Here is a 24,307-nt window from a genome sequence, read left to right on the forward strand (position 1 = left end):
GAGACAAGCTTCCGAGTTAGATCATAGATTGCTTATGTAGTTCATTTTGTCAAAATCTTTTTTTTTCTTCTTCCTTTTTATACTTTATTCAAGAGCTACCTTACTTTTTTTACTTTTATGGGAACGTATCCAAACTTACTTTCAATGAGAAAGAATCACCCCAAGACTGAGCACGGCGCGGGGGCAAGGAGGTAGCCACTCTCGAAGGGTGGCTACCTCCTTGTAGCCTTGTACAACCCTCCTTGTAGGGTTGTAATGATCCGCCAACGTGCGGATCATTACAATTTTCTTAAGTATTGGTGGAAAATAATTTTCTTGAGCAGCAACACTGGTTAATAAAAAATCCACTGCATTGTAAAGCAGGGTACTCTATTTTTAGTTGTGAAATATGAAACTACATTAAACGGGGTTGTTTGTGGCCCAGTTCGAGAGCAATTAATTGTATTTTAGCTGGTACTATGTTCGTTTTTCACCGTTGAGCTGCCATGTTTTTCCGGTTACTTTTTTGAAACACTACACAAATAACAATGATAAAATAACAATTTTATTAATTTTTTTACCATAAGTAATGAGGGAAAGTCCTACTGAATAAAATCAGCAAGTCTATTTGCTTTAAAATTTGTTATCTAAAAAAAGTAACCGGTGAAAAATATCGCGTAAAACGACTTTAGTACCAGCCTTTTGCAGTTAATTGAAGTGAAAGTGGAGCAGCGACACGCCGTTGGAATTTTGAAGTACTCAAAACCACTTGTTTTTATTTAATTCTAAAAGAAATAAAAAAAATTTATAAACTTTGCTAGGGAGCTTTATACATTAGTGGGTTATAACTGGTACTATTGTTCGTTTTTCACCGTTTAAAACCCTTTTTTCAGGATCACTTGTTTTGAATCATTACGAATAAAATAACAATTTTATTAAAATGTTGTCATAAGTAATGAGGGAATGTCCTTGTGAATGAAATCAGCAAATTTTTATGCTTTAAAATCTGTTATCCAAAAAAATTAATCGACGAAAAATATCGCAACAAGCGAATTAGTACCAGCCTTTATGGGCGGTATGCAAATCAAACAAAAATGTCGTTGCCATAAAAAATACATTGACATACCCTAAAGGTACGTTCAAATTAATCAAATATTTGATCCAACTTGTTTTGTTTTTTTGCAAAAACTATGTCAAATTTTTACATCCATGGTTTTGCACATTTATTTAACACATTTTGTTTGTCGAAAAAAATCAAACAGCGTTAACCATTGATCAAAAAAGGTTGCATGTAAAATTTGTGCTTTCTATTTTGATCTTAGAATTTGTTTCCTAACCAAACAATGAAATGCAAATTTTACATTCCATCGAATGTAGAGCAAATAAAAATACTTTTTTGATCAAATGGTTAACGCTATTTGATTTGTTTTTGGACAAACAAAATCTGTCAAATAAATGTGTCTGATGTGAATACAAAATCAGGAATGTACGAATTTGGCATATTTTGGGCAAAAATAACAAAACAAGATGGATCAAATATCTAAGTGTTGGTGCTGTATTCAGGTTTTCACGTGAACCGCTGTCAAACTACACATAAAAATATTGTAAACGATGAATGTATAAACAATTCTAGCCATTATACCCAATTAATCCCAGTGCAATACGCCAACAGGATTGTGTCGGTGCAGAGAATTTGCCGTAAATATATTTAAGTAAATTATAATATTTATAATAAGTTTCTCTTGAAAAAAAAAACAGTCCGTTATATTTCAATTCGAAAACGGGTAAAAATTTTGTTATGTATATTAATAGGTTTTGTTTTGCAAAACTTACCTGATATACCTCGTATATGTGTCGTTCCTGCCGATGCATGTAGGTGACTACCAGTATCGCACATTATATTTATACCATCAGGAATATCACCAGCAATACTGCTCCCCGTTGAAGTTTTTGTTGCAATTGGTGCTAATATACTGCTCACTTCCGTTTCATTACGAACAGCACTGACAACGCTTGAAACACTTGAGGCAGAAGTAAATGTGTTGCCTGCAGCTGTCTGTATTTGGGCTGTAGTAACTACTCTATGTACAGTGTACATATTAATGCAATGCAGATTTTCAGTCGTTTACTTAAGCTCATATAAATTTGACTATTGGTATAATTAATGATAGTCAAAATATCCAAGATCTGAAATGAATTATAAATTTAAAAAATTTAGTTTTAGCGGTATGTAATCTGACCAAAAAATGTAAATTTTTTTTTCAGCCAACACGCAAGGGATGTCCCCTATTATTGCAATGCATTGCGTTGGCAATAGGAAATTAGGAATTGGGGGGGGGGGGGGGGGGGGTTGGCGTAGGATGTAGGGCTTATTGACATTTTTCTTAAATCCTTGGATGTCAAAGTGGGTGGGAAAAACATTAGCCGGAAGTCGATTCCACATACAAACGGTTCGGCCGAAATAAGAATTCTCGTCCATAACCCGCCTCTTGTCCTCAATATCTCGAAGACTTGGCCTAGGGTCGAATGACAGAGATTACTGTCATCCGCAAATGAGTAGATCGGATTCGAAGTTCAACCCAACAGATCGTTTATTAAAATTAGAAAAAGAGAAGGAGAAAGAAGAGAGCCCTGGGGTACACCTGCGGCCAATTTGTGCTCATTGGATGCGAACCCATCTATAACGACTCGAATAGTGCGATCTCTGAGAAAGCTTGAAATAAATCGAACGAAGCCATTACCGACACCAAATGCGACAAGCTTTGATAGTAGTGCACCGTGCCAGACCTTGGAGATATCCAGAGCCACAACCTTACTCTCACCAAACTGGTGGATTGAGCGACTCCAACGTTCCGACAGAAGTGCCATGAGGTCACCCTGTTGCTCGCTAAGAAGGCCATTAGAGTCTAAATACCTCACATGATGGTGATTAACCATGCTCTCCATGACCTTGTAGAGAGAGCGGAGCATATCGCAATTGGCCGATATTTCGCAGGGTTGTTTGCCTCAACCTTCTTGGGTATTGGCTGAACGTTCGCAACCTTCCAACGCGTCGGGAAGACTCCCGCACGGTAGGCAAGGTTGGAAAGGTTGCGTAATGGACGAGCGAGCGTCGAAGAACACTTGCGTGAGACAAATGTTGATATGCCATCTGGGCCCGGAGCTTTATTAACCTTTAGATTTTCAAGAACCCTTTTAACTCCACGAGTTCGAATATTTGGGGCATGATGCCAGATACATTTTAGATTGAGGGGAGTGGTTGATTGCTATTCGACAGGGAAGAGTTTCCTTTAAATATATCAGCCAACAGGTTAGCCTTATCAACTGGGTCAGTGAACGTTTGATCGTCCTTAACAAGAGTTAGAATAGATGAAGAACTATCCTTTACACTTTTCGCGAACGACCAAAAGCTTTGGCACACGAAGATCTTGCCTGTTTGCGCAGCAGTTCAGTATTGGCATTTTTATCCAAGCGCCAGTTCCTAAATGCAACCTCTTTCGATCTGACAGCATCTCTGCATGTCTGGTTAAACCAATTTTTGTCGTCTTATTTAGCCGTTATAGTCTTAACTGGAATAAATGTCTTCATTCCATTTAAAATTGTGTGTTCTGAATCCTCACGCACCTGGGTCTCACAAAGAGCTAGAATGCTAGGACGGTGAAAATGAATATGTGCATGCACCGCAAAGAAATTCGCCCTCATCCCTCGTATATTGGCCGAATGTATTTTGAAATCACCCATCATTTGAACAACCAGAAGAAAAGAGAACAAAAGCAAACACTAATGTGTAATGAAGAAAACAAACTCGTTACCTCCTCCTTTCGCAAGATGTTTAGCTGTTGCACATAATTTTGTGCGCACCAGAGAACCGCAACAAATATGATTGTGTATGCTTGATCACCGTTTATGAAAAAACTGGTCAGGCCCTAAGTATTGGGTTGCCTAAAAAGTAATTTCGGATTTTTTAAAAGAAAGTAAATGCATTTTTAATAAAACTTAGAATGAACTTTAATCAAATATATAATTGCCATTTTGTTCGATAACCTTTTGCCATCTTCCTGGCAAATTTAGTATTCCACGCTCATAGAACTTCTGGCCTTTATCTGCAAAAAACTGAACCAAGTGCGATTTTATAGCCTCATCATTGCCGAAAGTTTTACCATTTAAGGAGTTCTGCAAAGATCGAAATAAATGGTAGTCTGATGGTGCAAGGTCAGGGCTATATGGTGGATGCATCAAAAGTTACCAGCTAAGCTCACTCAGTTTTTGGCGATTGACCAAAGATGTGTAAGGTCTAGCGTTGTCCTGGTGGAATATGACACCTTTACGATTGACCAATTCTGGTCGCTTCTCCTTGATGGCTGTATTCAATTTGTCCAATTGTTGACAGTAAACATCCGAATTAATCGTTTGGTTCCTTGGAAGCAGCTCAAAATATACCACACCCTTCCAATCCCACCAAACAGACAGCATAACCTTCTTTTGGTGGATATCAGCCTTTGAAGTGGTTTGAGCTGGTTCACCATGCTTGGACTATGATCGTTTTCGACTAACGTTGTTGTAAATAATCCATTTTTCATCTCTAGTTATGATTCGTTTTGTAAACGGATCGAATTCATTGCGTTTAAGGTGCATATCACAAGCGTTGATTCGGTTTGTTAAATGCATTTCTTTCAATACATGTGGTACCCATATTAAAATTGACGCCAAACAAACAAATGTAAACAAAATTTCGCGCACTTTTTTTCTAAAGCAAGCTAAAAGTAACAGCTGATAACTGACAGAAGAAAGAATGGAATTACAGAGTCACAAGCCGTTGAAAAAATTTGTCAACGCCGACTATATTACTACTATATTACCGACAATTACTTTTTGGGCAACCCAATACTTAATACGAGTTTTTTCTATTATTTAGAAAAAAAATATTGAAAATCAACAAGTGCAAACGCATTAATATAGTGTGCGCCAGAGAAACTTACTTATTTGGAAGATCAATAAAAACAATAGAATTACAGTTATGGTTTTAGTTGTTTTTTATTTGAAATTACAATATCCCTAGAAAAAAAGTTGAAAATTCGGGACAAATTTGAGATCTAATTTTATCTAATTGAACATAATTTGAAAATGATATCAAGTAAATGGCGACCCCCATTGCGCTTACAATGATTAAGTTGATTTTTGAAACTCATGTCCACACTTTGCAAGATATCAATCGGTATGTTGGCAACGGCGTCGTGAATGCTGTTCTTGAGGTGTGCTATGATCCGTGGTCGGCCGACATAACCCCATAAAAAGAAATCGCACTGACTCAAATCTAGAGAGCGTGCTGGCCATTGAAGATCGCCGGAGATTGGAAATCGCGTACAGTTCATTCTTGCACAACAGCCAATTTATAGGGATAAAATTAAAGGTCTTGATGAAGAATTCTGCGAACAGTGGCGTCGGAAATTCTCATAGCAGCAGCGTGCTTGCGAGCCGAACGCCGCTTTCTGCTGTTTGCTAATACTCATTATCAGATAAGACAGACTTGTGTTGTGTTACGTGTAACAATCCTCATCAAACAGATTCTGTCTCTTTCCCGCGTTTGTTACCTATTATCTCGGCCATACTCGGGACATTGGGGGTATTCTCTCTAAAAGAGACAAACCTCGGTCAATAACAAAAACAAATAAGTTGTAGGTAGCTATAAAAATAAGAGTTAATGATGACCATTTTATATAACCGAAATGTAGTTAAGCATGGATGAAGAAACTAAGGTGCAATTCTTTCTTCATCAATAGCCGTGTCCCGCCCTACCTTGCCGACTATCATTTAAATCTGTCAGCCCACATAATCTATGACCAGACTATTTCATTTTCGCGGAAATTATCTAAAACTGCTTAGCAATTCATATCTACTAATTCAAGTTTAATTAAACAAAAATATATCACATACATTAGTGAACAAAAAAAAAATAATAATAAAATGGTGGGAAAAATATGTTTCTGACATATGTAAGTATATGATAAGTTATAAGTATATGTAGTTAATTAGTGTTAAAAATTTTAGATAGTAAAAGTGAAATTAATTATATGTTAACATTTGTCTCAGTGTAGTATTGTACAAAAATATAGGTATACTCACGGGTTTTACCTCCAAACATTGACAAGCGCTTGTAAATATTGATGAGGGGTCCAAAACCTTTTCTTGAAATATGTAGATGTGATGTATAACATAACGATGTAGTTGGTAAAGTTAATGTATGTATTGTAATAACATTAATGGGTTAAATCAGTTTATACACTACTTTAATTGGCTATGACAGAATATTTGTTCCACTAGCCGAACGTAGAATAGCGTTCCAAGCGTCTCGATCTTCTGCACTCATTCTAAAATCTCCGACACCAAGTTTCGAGGTGTCTCCCACAACTTGATCTTTCCACCGGGCTTTTGGTCTTCCCGGTTTGCATGTACCACCGTGTTTGCCTTCAAAAGACTTCATTGCTGGAGCTTCTTCATCCATTCTGACAACATGACCTAGCCAACGCAGCCGTTGTATTTTAATGCGTGTAACTATGCTATCGTCGTCATACAGCTCGCGGTTTATACGTCGCCTATATTCTGTATTATCGCAAACTGGTCCATATATTTTACGAAGAATCTTTCTCTAAAATACTCCAAGCACTGACTCATCTGTTTTCACAAGTACCCACGCTTCAGAACCATATAACAGCACGGGTAGTATCAGTGTTTTGTAAAGTCTATCAGTTTATAAGATACAAAAAAAATTAGCCTTTGAGAGTGATGAAAATATTCTGAAAGTTCTTTGGTTGATCCTTTGATACTGCAATGTTGATGATTTTGCTTAGATTTTTTGCACAGCTCAGAATTCGAAAATGTCATTTAATCTCAAAAATCTAGGGTCTTCCTAATGCGTTGAATTGGTGGTTTTCATTTATACAGGGATATCTTGCAATTATGCCTTAATTTGAATGGAAGTCCTTAGAAACGATGCATGTCACTTATAATAAAACAGCATCCCTTATGCAATTTCTGCATATTATGTCAAATAATTAGTGGTAACACAAGGGTAATATATTGTAACTGTGAGATTTTTTTCACAGTCTATGAGTCCTTGTATGTCCTTTTGAAATCGATGGTTTTTCACGATAAATAATCTATTCACAGCTACGAAGAAAAACGACACTCCGAAACGATTGTGTCACACGAAAACAAAATCAAAAATGTTGTAGCCAATTTCCAATCTATTTTCTTTTTTAATAATCCGACAATTCGTTCTGTCGTACTAGAAAATTTTCTTAGAAATGAAATGTTTTCAAAAGGAACTACAAAAACAGTCAAAAACAAATAAAATATTTGAAATAATGTGCACTAACAAAAAAGTACAGTATTTTCTGACACAGTGGAATACTAACCGTTATACAGAAACAAGACTTGTGAGACCTCACAAATTTACACCGAGATCTCCTCCGAATAACCATTCATGACAATTAAGTCCAAATATCCTTCCCATGATACACTCCAGTATTGTCGCCATCTAAATCCTTCAACTCATACACGTATAACCACAGCTTTTACTCCAACTGGCGCCAACTTAACACTGTAAAAATCTACTTTCGACGTAAAATTTCTTCTAAAGACAACTTGCCCTTTTTCAAAGGATTTCGTGCTCGTCCTTAGGTTATAAATGTGTCGATTTTTCTCGTATGCAGCTCGCATACACTCCTTAACTGAATCTCTTACTAACTGAAACTCATCTTAGCGTTCAATTTTCACTTTCTGACAAAAGCTGCAACTTCCTTAGTATCTGGCAGTCTTGTCCGTGCGTTATCATGGACTGTCCGTAAAGGAGTTTTCCCTGTGCTCTGATGAACACTATTTCTCAAAGAGCAGTTAATGCTGCCTATATAAACGTCCCACTCTCGCTGATCCTTTCTAACATAACTTCGCAGAGCCTCATTAATAACTCGGTTCACTCGTTCACTCGCATTGGCCTGAGGATTGTAAAGATCTCTGATGAACACTATTTCTCAAAGAGCAGTTAATGCTGCCTATATAAACGTCCCACTCTCGCTGATCTTTTCTAACATAACTTCGCAGAGCCTCATTAATAACTCGGTTCACTCGTTCACTCGCATTGGCCTGAGGATTGTAAAGAGCACTTAAAACATGTTTAACGCCATGTTTCGTCAGAAAGTTATCAAAGTCTTTGCTAGTGAATTGCGATCCATTATCGGTTACGACAACTTCAGCCAAATATATCTGTACCCAAATATTCTAGTATCGGTTTTGAAGTAAGTTTTTTCAAGGGTTTTAAAATAGTAAATTTAGAAAAATGGTCTAAAACAATTAAAATCCCAACATGTCCAGACTTAACATCTGATACCATTCCGGGCCAATACAAAAACCGTCTTATCCTCTCCAATGTACGCGCTATTCCTCCATGATATGAATTTGGAATATGGTGTGCGGAGTACATTACCTTGTTGTGTAAACCCCTCGGAACCAATAATTTCCATAAATCTGATTCATCAACCTGACCAGACGAAAAACCGGTTCGTTTATAGATATAATTATCTATTTCTTTAAAATCAGGTAAGATGATTTTAGTATACTCTTTTCGTAAATTCGCGTACTCAGCGTCATTAAACTCCTCCAAGTCAAGTTCAATAGTAGGTAAAACCTCCAATTACACTGCTTTATTCAAGGTATCGCCCTCATATACTCGCGACAAGGCATCCGGAACGACGTTGTCCACTCCCCGACATTTTCAATAGTGAAATTAAATCTTTGTAATTTCAAAGACCATCGTGCCAAATGTCCCGTCAAGTCCATTTGCGACATAAGCCACTTAAGGCTTGTGTGATCCGTCACAATATTAAATTCGTGGCTCTCTGTATAAGGTCTGAACTTTATAATAGCCATCAAAATCGCCAAACATTCAAGCTCAGTGATCGAATAATTTCGCTGATTTTTATTAAGCTTGTGCGACATGTAGGCTATCGGTCTTTCGTTTTCTTGATAGTCCTTTTGTGCCAAAACTGCAGCTACTCCAAATGTGCTGGCATCGCTTTGAACTATAAATGGTCGATCATAATCGGGGTGTACTAAAACAGGCGCTGTCGTCACCAGCTCGTCATTCCTAAGAAACGACGCAATTGCCTTTAAGTTTTAGGAATTGGAAACTCGCTGAAATCCTTAATCTTAATCTCGTCAACACTCAAACTTCCGTCTCCTACTACATATCCTTGTTATTTGACCCTTTTCAAAGCAAATCTACTTTTATTTACATTAATTGTAAGACCAGGATTTCGTAATTGAGAAGCGACCTCCATTAAATGAGTTAGATGTCTTTCGAAATCGGTAGACATGACTAAACGGTCGTCAAAATATACAAATACGTGCGATTTCAGCTCATATGGTATAACCGTATCCATCAATCTACACAATGATTGGGGGCATTACACAGCCCGAATGGCATACGTGTAGATTGATATAGGGGCCTATTTGGAGCAGTGAAAGCAGTCTTGGATTTAGATGTTTCGTCCAACTTAACTTGCCAAAAGGCATCTTCAAGATCTAGTTTCGAAATACAGTGGACCCCGAGCAAACGAGATAGTATACCATTAATATTTGGTATAGGATATGAGTCTTTTATTGTCACACTATTGAGCTTCCGGCTATCTAAACACATCCGTACTTTTCCTGGCTTAATAACTACCACTACTGGTGACGACCAAAAGGATTAAGTCTACGATTCTGCTCTGGTGTCAACATATTTCTATCCGAATCCCAATCAGAATTTAGCTCTGAAATATTTCCATTAAACGTGATTCCAAGACCAAAATATTTCCAAAAATCGTATCCACATATAACATCTTGTTTTATTGAAGGTACCACCAGAAAAGTAAATTGCACCTTGAAATTTGACGTCCATTACAATAGATCCTGCCAAACTTTGTCTTTGTCCATCAGCTGTCTTCACATTATCTGGACTTCTCTTAAAACCAATGTTTTCTTGTACTGTAATTACCAATGTACCACGCAAAACACTTGTATTGACACCACTATCAAGTAAAGCGAAATATATTTCCTCATTTATACATATCTTAACATAAGGTCTATTATCAAAATCTTTATTTACAATATCCAATATCGTAAATAACCAATACGCTTTAAGTCGACGATAATATTCCTCAATGCGGTTTGATGATTTTTTGTTTCTCGAGTTTGTAAAATTTCTATTATCCGGGTTCTGTTCTGTTTACACATCTGTGAAATGGTCTAATAAGGGTGTCATGTGTCTCACTCAGGGTATTATCGATAGACTTTGATCAAATTATGAATTTACTGTCCCGGATGTCCGGCTTGTCTCCTGCGGACATCCGCTTTTGCGTTTCCCTGTATATTGCCTTTACACTTAGGACACTTCGGCTTGTATACATCTTTCAAACCGCAACCAAAACAAAAAACAGTTCTTGGACTTTCGCAGTCAATATGGGTGTGGCCAACTATACCACAGTTCCAACATCTGATCGAATTCAAACCACACAGCTCATCCTTTCCTTCTGTACTTGGTTCTTGGATGGTATCTCCAGTACCAGTCTAGAGCCTTACCATCGAATAAAACATTGGCATGTCTTCCTAGTAATTTAAAGTCACCTCCGAGGTTATTTGACGTAAGCACATTGATTCAGTAAATATATTCTTCTACCGACATATTTGAAAATACCTAATACCTTGTCTGTGCCCAAATTACCATCAGATCTTGCATTTCCTATGGCTGCAACAGAATTCGCATATCCTAACTCAAGCCCATTTGCGGATGAATCTGTAGCTCTATGTGTATTCGCATTCATGTCCCCCATCATAGTTGGAATGTCTTCAACCAATTCAGACCTCAAATCCCTAATGGTATCTTTCAACATAGTTCTCAATTCCGTACCTCGTGTTTTTATTTGCGATGTGGAAGCATGATTCTGGCGTCTGAGCGCTTGATTTCCAGTAGTCACTCCAACTCTATCTAAGCTGTTATCATGCTCGTCATTAAAATTAATGTTAAAACTACAATTTCTTCTTTCATCTCCATTCAAAGCGTTTAAATTTTTATTACTTCTTGTTAAAGGCATTTTTATACCCTCCACCATAGGATGGGGGGTATACTAATTTCGTCATTCTGTTTGTAACTAATCGAAATATTCGTCTGAGACCCCATAAAGTATATATATTCTTCATCGTCGTGAAATTTTATATCGATCTAGCCATGTCCGTCCGTCTGTCTGTCGAAAGCACGCTAACTTCCGTAGGAGAAAGGCTAGCCGCTTGATATTTTGCACAAATACTTCTTATTAGTGTAGGTCGGTTGGTATTGTAAATGGGCCAAATCGGTCCATGTTTTTATATAGCTGCCATATAAACCGATCTTGGGTCTTGACTTCTTGAGCCCCTAGAGTGCGCAATTCTTATCCGATTGGAATGAAATTTTGCACTACATGTTTTGTTATGATATCCAACAACTGTGCCTAGTATGGCTAAAAACGGTTCATAACCTGATATAGCTGTCATATAAACCGATCTTGGGTCTTGACTTCTTGAGCCTCTAGAGTGCGCAATTCTTATCCGATTGGAATGAAATTTTGCACGTAGTATTTTATTATGATATCCAACAACTGTACCAAGTATGGTTCAAATTGGTTCATAACCTAATATAGCTGTCATATAAACAGATCTGGGGACTTGACTTCTTGAGCTTCTAGAGGGGGGCCAATTCCCATCCGATTTGGCTGAAATTTTGCAAGACGTTTTTTATTGTTACTTTCAACAACTATGTCAAAAAAGGTTCAAATCGGTTCATAACCTGATATAGCTGCCATATAAACCGATCTGGGATCTTGACTTCTTGAGCCTCTAGACGTCGCAATTATTATCCGATTTGCCTGAAATTTTGTACGACGGATCCTCTCATGACCATCAACATACGTGTTTATTATGGTCTGAATCGGTTTATAGCCCGATACAGCTCCCATATAAATCGATCTCTCTATTTTACTTCTTGAGCCCCCAAAGGACGCGATTCTTATTCGAATTGGCTGACATTTTACACAGGTCTCCAACATATAATTTGATTGTGGTCCAAACCGGACCATATCTTGATATCGCTCTAATAGCAGAGCAAATCTTTTCTTGTATCCTTTTTTTGGCTAAGAAGAGATGCCGGGAAAAGAACTCGAGAAATGCGATCCATGGTGGAGGGTATATAAGATTCGGCCCGGCCGAACTTAGCACGCTTTTACTTGTTTATATATTTAATTTACAATTAAAAAAACACTCTTATATAAGAAATATTTCCATTACTCCTGAAATAATTTGGTCAAAAGCATAATCATTTCGGTTAATATGATAATATTGAAAATAATAAAAAAAAAAATTAATTATCCCTTTACAGCCGGAAATATATCTTTCATGAAGATATATATATATATATATATATATATATATATATATATATATATATATATGTATATATATATATATATATATATATATATATATATAAATATATATATATATATATATATATATATATATATATAACAGAACTGAAAATTCGTCACAAGCATCAAAAACGCACAAAAAAAAAAATAAATACCTCTCAAATTTTTAAAAGGAACAATTTCAGCTCAACGCCAAATCGCTAATCCATCACTGAAAAATTTAAGAGTACGAAATAAAAACAGCTCAAAACAAAAAAATAAATAAAAAAAAATGATCCTCAATAAGCAGGATACACCGGAACGTATTATGCTATGATGCATTATGCAGAAAATCTCAATGATTAACCGAATTTAAATTAAACTGAATATCTTATCCGATGTAGCCCCACGTTGGGCGCCAGTATTATTTATGTAACAAACAGATTCTGTCTCTTTCACGCGTTTGCTCCCTATTGTCTCGGCCATGCTCAGGGCATTGGAGGGTGTTCTTGCTAAAAGAGACAAACCTCGGTCAGTTACAAAAACAAATAAGTTGTAGGTAGCTATAAAAAAAGAGTTAATAATGACCATTTTATGTAACCGAAATATAGATACCTAACTACATTTCGGTTACATAAAATGGATTAAGAAATTAAGTTGGAATTATTTTTCATCAATTGTCGTGTCCCGCCCTACCTTGCCGACTATCATTTAAATCTGTCAGCCCACACAATCTTTAACCAGACTATTTCATTTTCGCGGCAATTATTCAAAACTGCTTCATATCTATTAATTCAAGTTCACAAAAAAAAAATAACAAATGGTGGGAAAAATATGTTTTCTAACACAATTCTTATTAGTGATATATGTAAGTATATGTAATTAATTAATGTTAAAAGTTTTAGATAGTAAAAGTGAAATTAATTATATGTTAACATTTGTGTCAGTGTAGTATTGTACAAAAATATAGGTATACTCACGGGTTTTACCTACAAACATTGACAAGCGCTTGTAAATATTGATGAGGGGTCCAAAACCTTTTCTTGAAATGTGTAGATGTGATGTATAACAAACAGATGTAGTTGGTAAAGTTAATGTATGTAATAACATGGGTTAAATCAGTTTATAAGATACAACAAAATTTAGCCTTTGAGAGTGATGAAAATATTCTGAAAGTCCTTTGGTCGATGATGTAATGTTGATAATTTTGGCTTAAATGTAATTTTATATCAATCAGCTTAGATTTTTTGCACAGCTCAGATTTCGAAAAGGTCATTTAATCTCAAAAATCTAGGGTCTTCTTAATGCGTTGAATTTGTGGTTTTCATTTATACAGGGATATCTTGCAATTATGCCTTAATTTGAATGGGAGTCCTTAGAAACGATGCATGTCACTTATAATAAAAACAGCATCCGTTATGCAATTTCTGCACATTATGTCAAATAATTAGTGGTAACACAAGGGTAAGATATTGTAACTGTGGGATTTTTTTCCACAGTCTATGAGTCCCTGTATGTCCTATTGAAATCGATGGTTTTTCACGATAACTAATCTATTCACAGCTACGAAGAAAAACGCCACTCCGAAACGATTGAGTCACACGAAAACAAAATCAAAAATGTTGTAGCCAATTTCCAATCTAGTTTCTTTTTCAATAATTAATATTTTCCGACAATTAGTTCTGTCGTACTAGAAAATTTTCTTAGAAATGAAATGTTTTCAAAAGCAACTACACAAACAGTCAAAAACAAATAAAATATATGAAATAATGTGAACTACCAAGACTTGTGAGAACTCACATACGCCACTGCGTTATATACCTCTTGTTGGCTACATCGATGTTTCGAGAAACCCAATCAGGTAACTTCGCGATAGGTCCTCTCTTGATCTCTGCTAAAGCTAACCAGCATTGACAAAGCCAAACACACATACATAACATGATACTTGACAGAAAAGAGACAAAACAGACATTATTACGAGTTAGATAATAGCAACAAGGAACAATACAGAAATTCTGGGGAATACTATAAACAATGTGTGATGACGTAATAAGAAAACTGTGACAATTTGAAATTTAAAATAACGGAAATTAAACTAAAGGGACCTTAAAACTAATAAACCACATATGTAAAAATATTATAAAAAACTATTTTTTATCACGGACATAAAAATTATGTTACTGAAATATGTCCACGTAGATATACAATGAAAATTGTCTTATATACGAAAATTTGAGGGGGATTTTTTCAAGCCAAGTTCAAGTAAACTACTTAATGTATACTTGGAAGAGGTCCAGCATTTGTCGCTATTTCTCGTTTGATTGTTGTTCATGTTTGCTCACATATGTACTTTCGTTGTGTGCAAAAAAAAGAATGGAGAAACACACATACGCATACATGCAAGTATAATGTAAAACGTGTATATATGTATGCACAGTTAGATCTATGTGTCATTCATTCTATGTAAAATCATGAAGCTATTGGGTGTTTTTAACTATGCAGCGAATTGAAAATTGTAAAAAGTAAGTACTGTGCCAAAAAAAACTTTTCCAACGTGAAGTAAACCTGAGGATATGAGATATTTCATTAGAATTCCATAATCTATCGGCTGTACGAGGAATTGAAGCGTAAGACATAATTTGCAATGTGAAGCCATTGAAATTTTCACAAAAAAGGTAACCGTGAAGCAGTATTTTTTCAACTGCGGACACTTATGTTCGTGTAAAGCGTCGATTTTACAATATGTATCGGAACAATACAGCCTTCCCAGAGGCTGGTCAGAATCGCTACCCACATTCCACATGCAATTGTAACTGGAACAACAACAACACAGTACCTTGATTTATGGACAAATTTTATCTCAATAAATTTAACTAAATATCCAAGCTTTTGGTTTTATTTTTCTTTTTATAAATGTAATGAAAACATTTTATAAACAGTAGAACAGGTTTTCATGAATATAATTAATTAATATAATTAATGAATATATTATTATAAATTTTATGAGATTTTTTCTTTAATGTTATGCTTGTTATGAAAAATGGTCCTAAATGTTATGAAAGTTCTTCATAAATTTTATGGCAACTTTTCGTAAGCTGTATGTTTGATTTTCATACACTCATAGAAATTTGTTAGTCAAATGAACAGAAATGTTTACTGAAACAGCAGAATTTCATCTTATTTTTCAATTTTACAAGTATGTAACTTACAATTTTTTAAAATTTTGTACAAATTGTAAATTTTTGGGCGAATTTAAATAACATGAATGGATTAATTCAAAAGTTTAAAATTGTGTATTTAATATCAGCAGACAGTGTTTGCTGATATCAGCATACTAATTTTTATGGGTGTAAATATTAACACATGTTTCATTGAATTGTGATTTAAAAAACGTGTTTCATAAATTTTAGGAAAAGTTTCATAAACATTATTTTCATAAATGTTATTATAACATCAGTAATATTATGAACATTTATCTTTGTGTTTCACATTCGCGAAATAAGTTAACACACGGTAGAATCGAATTACGGCCAGGAAAGAGTACGTGAGGAGGAATTTAAAAGCGAACGCGGAAGGCACGTTGCACGTGAGCGGCCGTTAGAATAGAAGCACTCGACGGCGAAGGCCGCTGCTCCCTAAACCATATCATAACGTAGAGCTGGCAAAATATCGATGGCACTATCGATACTATCAATATTTTATTTTTTGTCTGAATATCATTGATACTATCGGCAAAGTTTAATATTTTGCAAAATTGAACGAAAATAAGCGATCCAACACCGAATACTAATAAGATACATTGCGGCTATAGAGGGCTGAGTTTTGATCCCGTCCGGCAAAAATTTTGTAAAATGACTCTCATGACATTCAATTGAATTGAATTTGGTTTAATCGGTCTGTGTATACTTATACTAAATTTCCCGTGACCATTTCATTAAGGAACAGGGGATACTTCTCTCATAGCAATAAGTGCAGTTAGATTAAAGTTTAAGCTCAATGTTAAGGGGCCCCCGTTCATATGCCGCCTCCAAACGGCGTACCGCATAGCGACCCCTAAGCGAAGTTTTAACATGGCAGGATACCCATAGCCACCATTAGTATGGGGGGGGGGCACCGCTGAAATTTTTGATGTTCACGCCGGGATTTGAACCCAGCTGTTCGGCGTCATAGACGGACTTACTAACCTCTGCGCCACGGTGGCCTCCTGCAGTGACATTGCTTCTATATCAATCGATCTCCTGAGTTTTGCTTCTCATTTCAATTTGAAATATAGATAATGGGAAATTAACGATGGAATTGATACTATTGATATTTGTTGTTAGAAGTATCGAATTTTGCGATTATCAATAGTTTGCCAGCTCTAGCGTGATGGTTACTTACTGGAGAGAGAAACAATCTTGGGAACATCCCCCTCCCGATGTGCCACCTCTGGACCCCCTCCCGCCTAACTCGTAACCGTTGTGTTTGATACGTTTAACTATGGTAAAGTTGAACAGTAGTCTAAACGTAAAAAAAAAATTATATATCCACATTTTTTATCTGTTGATTCGTTTGTTTGTACCGCTGAGTGGAGTGAAGAATATTCTCCAACTCTTAATAGATAGTTATTAATTGAAAAAATTTTAAGTCAATCAAGGGTAGCTACGATAGTGTTATCCATAAAACGGTTGATGATCTGCGTCTGGTTCCTGTGGAGTGGCAGGTCTTATATTAGACTTATAATGGTGGTGGTATCAGGCTGTAGCATGTTGTCTGCTGCTGAGACCTCGACTGGTGGAGTGGTCTCCAGATACCATTAGCCGGCAGAAGATTGGTCAGCAGGAGCTTTTGAAGAAGACACGTACTTCGAGTCTTAAGGACACTGCTGAACCTTTTTATCTTCGCCTGTCCACAATTTGCCATCGGCCTTCTCCGGCAAACCAATAAGCTCTTTAAGAGGTTAGAATAACAAAAAGTTTATTGAAAGGCTTGGTGCGAATAATCATAAAACTTCCCTTAATTGGACACAGAGATTCGCTGCACCCCAAAGGCTATCGGAAATGGCACCGCAGTTAGCCAAAAAACTGCAGTTACCTGGAGAGCAGTAATATGGTTCCAAGAAACTTTGATGATTGTAGTTATCGACAAGGGAGAAAAGCAGGGCTGCATACTTAGGAACAATTGGAGCGGGATAGTCAAACGACTGTTATCTGTATACTCCAATGTTCTTGCGAAATTGCCGGGGTCTCCTTCAGATTGTGACGATGCAGGCTGCTATCGAGAGGCTAAGGGACTCTTATCCCAAACCTTCAATCACCGACTGGAAAATCGGTAGATTAGATGAGGCTGACGGCGGTCGGAGACATGCAGTATTCGTACTAATCTCGCAGACTTCAACAAGTCTGAAGGAGTTGTGTCCTTCGGATTCAACAAGTTGAGACAAATAGTGTAATGAAACGGTGTAGTTGGAGAATCAGAAGACTGCACAGCAGTTGTTGCTAAACACTTGTCTGAGGAACTATCTCCCAGATCTTTAATGTCAGGCGGATTGCAGGAGACTTAAAATCGCCCTGTCACGGAAGGAAGGGAAGGCTTCGAGAAGTGACTCGCAAATCCTGTGAGGGTTGGTCATCCGGTTGGATTGGTCTTAAGGTGTGCGCCAGCGGGGAAGGACTAAACTCAAAAAAAATTTTACTTCGACAGCAGCACCTAAGGAGAAATCGTCCACACCGCAAGTATCCAGTGTACTGAGGAAGAGTGGTTGGAACGATCTTATGAGGATTATGTTAAAGATATTAAACCGATATTTATTACCAGGAAGAAACCAGGAGGTACTTGTTGCTACCTTTGTTTCGGAGGACATGAGCTGAAGGATATGCGACTAAGAAGTGTTGGATAACCACAGCTTCTCTAATCATCGTACCTTTACCTTTGGATTATTACGCCTAATGCCTCTGGACATAGCGGCTATATAAATTGGTGCGACCATTGTTGTGAAGCTGAAGGAGCTTTCTCTTTCGTCATGTGGAGGCTACGGACACTGTGTTATCCATGATACAATGCCCGATGTTCCAGGCAGTGTGGACTACACATTGCCTGAGTCGCTTTTTGATAAAAAGAAAACTACTGTACCACATATTCCTGAAAGAACCGATTGGACCTACGATATCCCTGTTAATAGATGTTACATAGACTACTATACGTATGATTCGAAACTAGACGACCAGGTGGGCTATGGGTTGTACTGTGAAGAACCAGGACTGGTCATATCGAGAAGTTTAACCCGCCAGTGTGTATCAATTGAAAGAAGTTGTGGAATAGCTTTGATATAATTTCTTAGCAAAGATTGGCGTAAATATCTTCTCAGATAGCCAGTCAGCTATCAAATCCCCGGAGATTGTATTTCTGAAAACTAAAACCGCCCTTGACTGTCGCAGATCTCTCAAAATTTCCAATTAACAGTCCCGACGGTGTTCGAAATATTGGTAAAAATTACAAATAAAACAATTGTATAAAACATCAACACCTGTTTTTGTAAATTGTTCGATGACCTCGAACCAAACCAAGAAGACAAAGTTATAAAATTCCAAAGGTAAACAATAAAGAATTTTTTTAATTTTTCTATAAAGATCGTACACAATCTGTAAAGCAAGCAAGTCCTTACATTTGGGGCATTCGTTGTCCTGGAAAGGTGTCATTTTCAAACAAATTTCATAACTATGCACAATGTAGTACTAAATAAAATACAGCCAATAAATATTTTAGAGCATAATACGTATCTACGTGTAATTCTATTTAGTTTGGATGGCAAAGGTATCACCCTGCTATGCTTTTAAATTTGGAACAAAAATGTACCACCTTGTAATGGTTTTTAGTTTGAAACAAAAATGCATCACTCTGTACAACTGATTTAGGAAAATTAGCGTCAACGGCATTTGTTCTGACCCCCAGTTCTGAACCAACAAGAGATGCACACTAAATTAAAGGTAATGATATCTCCTTTGAAGTGGCACTCTCACATTACTGTACGAAGTCCATTGGGTATCAGTTTCCCGCCCTCAAGTTCCTAAACAGAAATCTGGAAACTTTGTTCATGGAAAAACTGATTGAAGGGAATCACCCCCACTTTGACATGGCACCCGTACATTTTTTTACGAAGTCCATTTCTGGTCTCTAGTCTGGAATCAGTGTCCTGCCTCCCAGTTTCTATACAGAAATCTGGAAAATTTGTTTGTTGCGAAAGCTTCAAATAATATTGACGGTTGAATAAAATATATGGCATGAATATTTTTGTTGTTTTATTGGCGGTACTCATAAGAGAAGCAAACGGAACAGGGCTACGACAACGAGATCAAGAGTAAATTAGGAGATATTGCCAGTACTGTCAGAGTCCGCGTGTATTACCATTATGCACGTTGGCTCATAGTACCTCACGTTGGCACCCGCACCGCATGTGTGGAGTCGAAGGAACATTATAAGTAAATTTGCAAATTTGAAGTCAAAAAGGCATGCTGACCATATTATATATGATGCCATGGGATACAGTATTTGCTTAGCCATGCTTCCATATAGTACGTCCAACCTTTTCACATCACCGATGACCATACACAGAAGAAATTGGAAGTATTTGCATGGGACCCATTTCACGAAAAACTTTTTTAATGTTATGTTATGGTTGTTGCTTTGGCAAGTAATTGAGTTGGCTGCGTTATAACGATATTTTTTGGGAGAGATTAAACCGTAAATATAGCACATAATATATTTCTTTGGAGTTCGTTCAAGAATGAATGATGTTCAACTGACTTTGGCTATTCATTTATTGCTGATATCGTAAAAGTGTCACCTTGAATTATTGATATTAGGCCGGTTGGAGAGCAATGCAGCAGGAGGCAATTGAGTTTTGCCTGCCGCTTTTCATGGACCTATGTCAACGATTTGTTTCACGTGTCTTGCCATGTTTGATCTAAAAGACAAAGTAATTGCAAATGCGCAAAGCATTTATAGTTTTTAGTTATAAACATTTACGATACGTGGTGATTTATGTGGCGAGTATGTATCAAGGATGGAAAACTCGAGGAGTACCGTTGTACCCCCGATAACGATTTAGTACATTTTCAAGCCATAGGAATTATTCAAACAATTCAGATGTTTTCGAGCCTTGATAAAATTGTTGCATAATATTCAATTGTTAGTCGCTCGAATCATATCTGTCCGACTGTCGAATTTGCGGATCGTTTGGTGAATGTGAGGGACAATATCAGTTTATATTAAGTAGCCTTAATTGACTAATTCCGCCTCTAGAAAGCTTTAGGAGCGTAGAATGGGCCCTGACACTTGTCTCCCAATTTCTATATGAAATTCGTGATTTTCTTCCAAAATTTATGTTATATATGTTTGTTTGGAGGTTTTGGGGTATGTCGTTCGAACTTGTAATGCAAATTTTCCTATGAACATTCTGTTAAGGAACAGGGGGAAACATCTCACATATCAATGAGTGCTGTTCGATTCAAGTTTAAGCTCAATGATAAGGGATCTCCTTTTTATAGCCGAGTCTGAAAGCTGTGCCGCAGTGTGACACCTCTTTGGGGAGAAGTTTTAACTATCAATGTACAATCAAAAATTTCATCGCTGATGTAATCTCGGATATCGCAAAAGATGGGGATGCTTTTTATTTCGTTAGGGTTTTATATAAAAGGCCCAAAAATTTTTGTCCTGAGAATTCACCATTGCCATCACCATAAATTGAAATATCCCTTATAGATAAATCGAGCATTAAGCCTGTGTCGAAAGAGAAATAAACATATCATGAGACAATGGTCCTCGCCCTAACAGGCACACAAAAATTGAGATTTTTAAATCATTGTAGAAGAAAAAATGTACTCTTTTGATCCAAAAAGTGTCATTTTATTACCATTTCAAAATTAATAATCTCCATCCCTGGTATCTAAATGTGCTTGCTCTTTGTGCTTGACGTAGTTTCCATTTGTACATTTTCTGTCCAGTATTTTCTGGATTTTATTATTTGCCCTGGGCCAGAATGTAAGTGAAATAGTTAACTTTTTCTAATGTTTTGTTTGTTTAATCACAGATATCTATCATCAGGCGTAAGGAAGTCCATTGAAACAAAATTAAATTTTAAAACTAGTTTTCGCGCGTTTCATTAAAATTGTAATCATTGTGGGTATGACCAGCAAAAACAATGGCTATATATAAGAAATAATCGTTTTAATTGGATACGAAGCTATTGACTCCCTATACTCAGCATTTGTTTGGGATTTCTTGTTCCTTTGGATAAGCTGAGTATTCTGTTTAGTTTTTCAAGCGGAATGCCGTCAAACTCTATATAAAAAACGTCGGCATAACGTTGGCTAAATATAGGTGGAAAAGTAGTACTCTGCTTAAAGTCAGGAAAATTGCAAAAAAAATCAAAGTGGCGACACTTGAAACCATTGCCGGCATCATTTTTGTATGATTTATTGCTTTCAATGGTTCGTTTTTCTTTATTTATTTGCAAAAAAAATTAAATAGAGAAAATAATAAATGCAGATAAAAAAACGAGTTTTGGTATGGAAACAAAAATGTTTCATTGCTGTCAAATTCCGCTCGCGAAAAAATTAAAAATTTCTGCGACTACTCCGAAAGCAGAATAGAATACAACCCATGTATGGGGTTTGCCTACATGTTGGGCCCAGCATTTTGCTCCTGACAACATACCATCCGCGCTAATGTAAACACCCTCATAAACCCCATCCAGAATATTCCCATACTGCCCTGCACATAAAGGTAGGAATCAAAAAGTGATATCCCTGATGAAATCTGTCGGTGTGAAGCACTAGTAACCAAAGTCCGTTCGATCGTGTGGCCACTCTACCCTTTTGTTTTCCAATTGAAACAACGCTTAACATATCATAATTGGAAGAGTGAACATAACTTCCGTGCTGTTAAAGACGTACGCGGGTGTGTGCCTTTAGCATAAAGCAAAACTTTTGGCAAAGCACTGTATGGAGCAAATTTCTTTTTTGATTTGAAAAAGAAAGAAAAAACCAAAAGACTTAAAGTATATTAAAAATGCAGAAGAAATTTTTTAAACGAAAAATCATAACAATATTAAAGAAAGTAATTATTAAATTCTTTATATTTGACCCTAACAATTTTATGTATTATTAAACCATATTTTTTTATCCACACTCAGTGATGTCCCATTTGTGTTAAACTAGTGTTGTCCCAATTTGTGTTGAAGTGTTAATGAATTTTTGAATTGAATTGTTTTAGTTTTAATTTTATTACGAATTTTATTAATTAATGAATTACAATCGCAAATAATCTTGCTTAGTGTACTTATTTAATGTCAATAATCAATTAATTTTCGCAGTGTAGGTTATTATTTCAAAGATAAATTATTGTTCAAGGTGTGTTTTTAATTATTTTCGCAGTGTACTTTGTCATTTCAACCACTCCTATTTTTCTGTAAGTCTCCCAGTCGATCCTAAACGTATTTATATTTATATTAAATTTTGCCCATATATCTTAAACAAACTTTTATCCAAGCAGGCAGTGGTTTCCCGAATAAGTAAGTGGCCCTCATACTTGTTTACAACTTGTATTTGAAAGTGATCAAAGCAAGTTACCGTAAGGCCACCAACAAATATCACACCCAATAGCAATAATATACACAACAGCCAGGCTCAACGACTCCCAGCTGGCTGGTCAGCCAGCCGCAGCAGCGAACATAGACACTTATAAAGGGTGATTTTTTTGAGGTTAGGATTTTCATGCATTAGTATTTGACAGATCACGTGGGATTTCAGACATGGTGTCAAAGAGAAAGATGCTCAGTATGCTTTGACATTTCATCATGAATAGACTTACTAACGAGCAACGCTTGCAAATCATTTTTAGTGAATCATTTTCAGTGAAATCATTTTCAGTGAATCGACAAATTTTGTTCAGCGATGAGGCTCATTTCTGGTTGAATGGCTACGTAAATAAGCAAAATTGCCGCATTTGGAGTGAAGAGCAACCAGAAGCCGTTCAAGAACTGCCCATGCATCCCGAAAAATGCACTGTTTGGTGTGGTTTGTACGCTGGTGGAATCATTGGACCGTATTTTTTCAAAGATGCTGTTGGACGCAACGTTACGGTGAATGAACACATTTCGAACCGAACACTGATTTTGGTAATAAAATTCAATGATTTGCAAGCGTTGCTCGTTAGTAAGTCTATTCATGATGAAATGTCAAAGCATACTGAGCATCTTTCTCTTTGACACCATGTCTGAAATCCCACGTGATCTGTCAAATACTAATGCATGAAAATCCTAACCTCAAAAAAATCACCCTTTACGAGCGGCTGCAAGAGATAATATTTTGTTTTGGACTAGCGCTGCCGTGGTAAATTGAAAATATATTGCAATGAATATGAACATATAAAAGGACGGCAAGGACAGGCAAAGGAGATGGAAAGTCAATCGTCGAAGTCCAGACAGACATCGGGAAGCAGGAAAAATATCGGTGAGTAGAGTGAAAAAGTGACATTTGTACTTTCGTGGTCACTGTATCATAAAAATCCAGAGAAGTTCTGTAACGCGATCGCGGGAAACAGTATACTTTCGAGGTCACTTCGCCATAGTTTCGTTGTTGTGCTTCCGCTAAACGTGGCCACTGCATCGTAGAAGCTCCGTAAGCCCGCATCGTTTGTATCCCGTCAGCAGAGTACTTTCGAGGTCACTGCATCATAGTTTCGCCACTTTACCTTCGCTAAACAGTGTACTTTCATGGTCACTGCATCGTCAAAGCTTAGTAAATCCGCATTGTTTGTATCCCGTCAACAGTGTACTTTCGAGGTCACTGCATCATTGTTTTGACGCTGTACATGCG

At 36.7% G+C, this 24,307-nt stretch overlaps 1 protein-coding gene across 12 annotated transcripts in view; it reads right to left on the reverse strand.

Annotated features, from left to right (window-relative positions):
* The window catches only part of LOC106093487 (putative FERM domain-containing protein FRMD8P1), a 251,624-nt gene that overhangs the window by 173,699 nt on the left and 53,618 nt on the right, over positions 1-24,307 (reverse strand). For all 12 annotated transcript variants that reach the window (XR_009397261.1, XR_009397258.1, XR_009397255.1 and 9 more), the window contains one exon: positions 1,813-2,166. Coding sequence is in view for 2 of the 12 variants with exons in the window: in XM_059363446.1 (XP_059219429.1) it covers positions 1,813-2,077 (265 nt within the window). In the remaining 10 variants the exon portion in view is untranslated. The remainder of the gene's footprint in view (positions 1-1,812; positions 2,167-24,307) is intronic.

Source organism: Stomoxys calcitrans, chromosome 2 (genome assembly GCF_963082655.1).
Source record: "Stomoxys calcitrans chromosome 2, idStoCalc2.1, whole genome shotgun sequence".
Classification (NCBI taxonomy): domain Eukaryota; kingdom Metazoa; phylum Arthropoda; class Insecta; order Diptera; family Muscidae; genus Stomoxys; species Stomoxys calcitrans.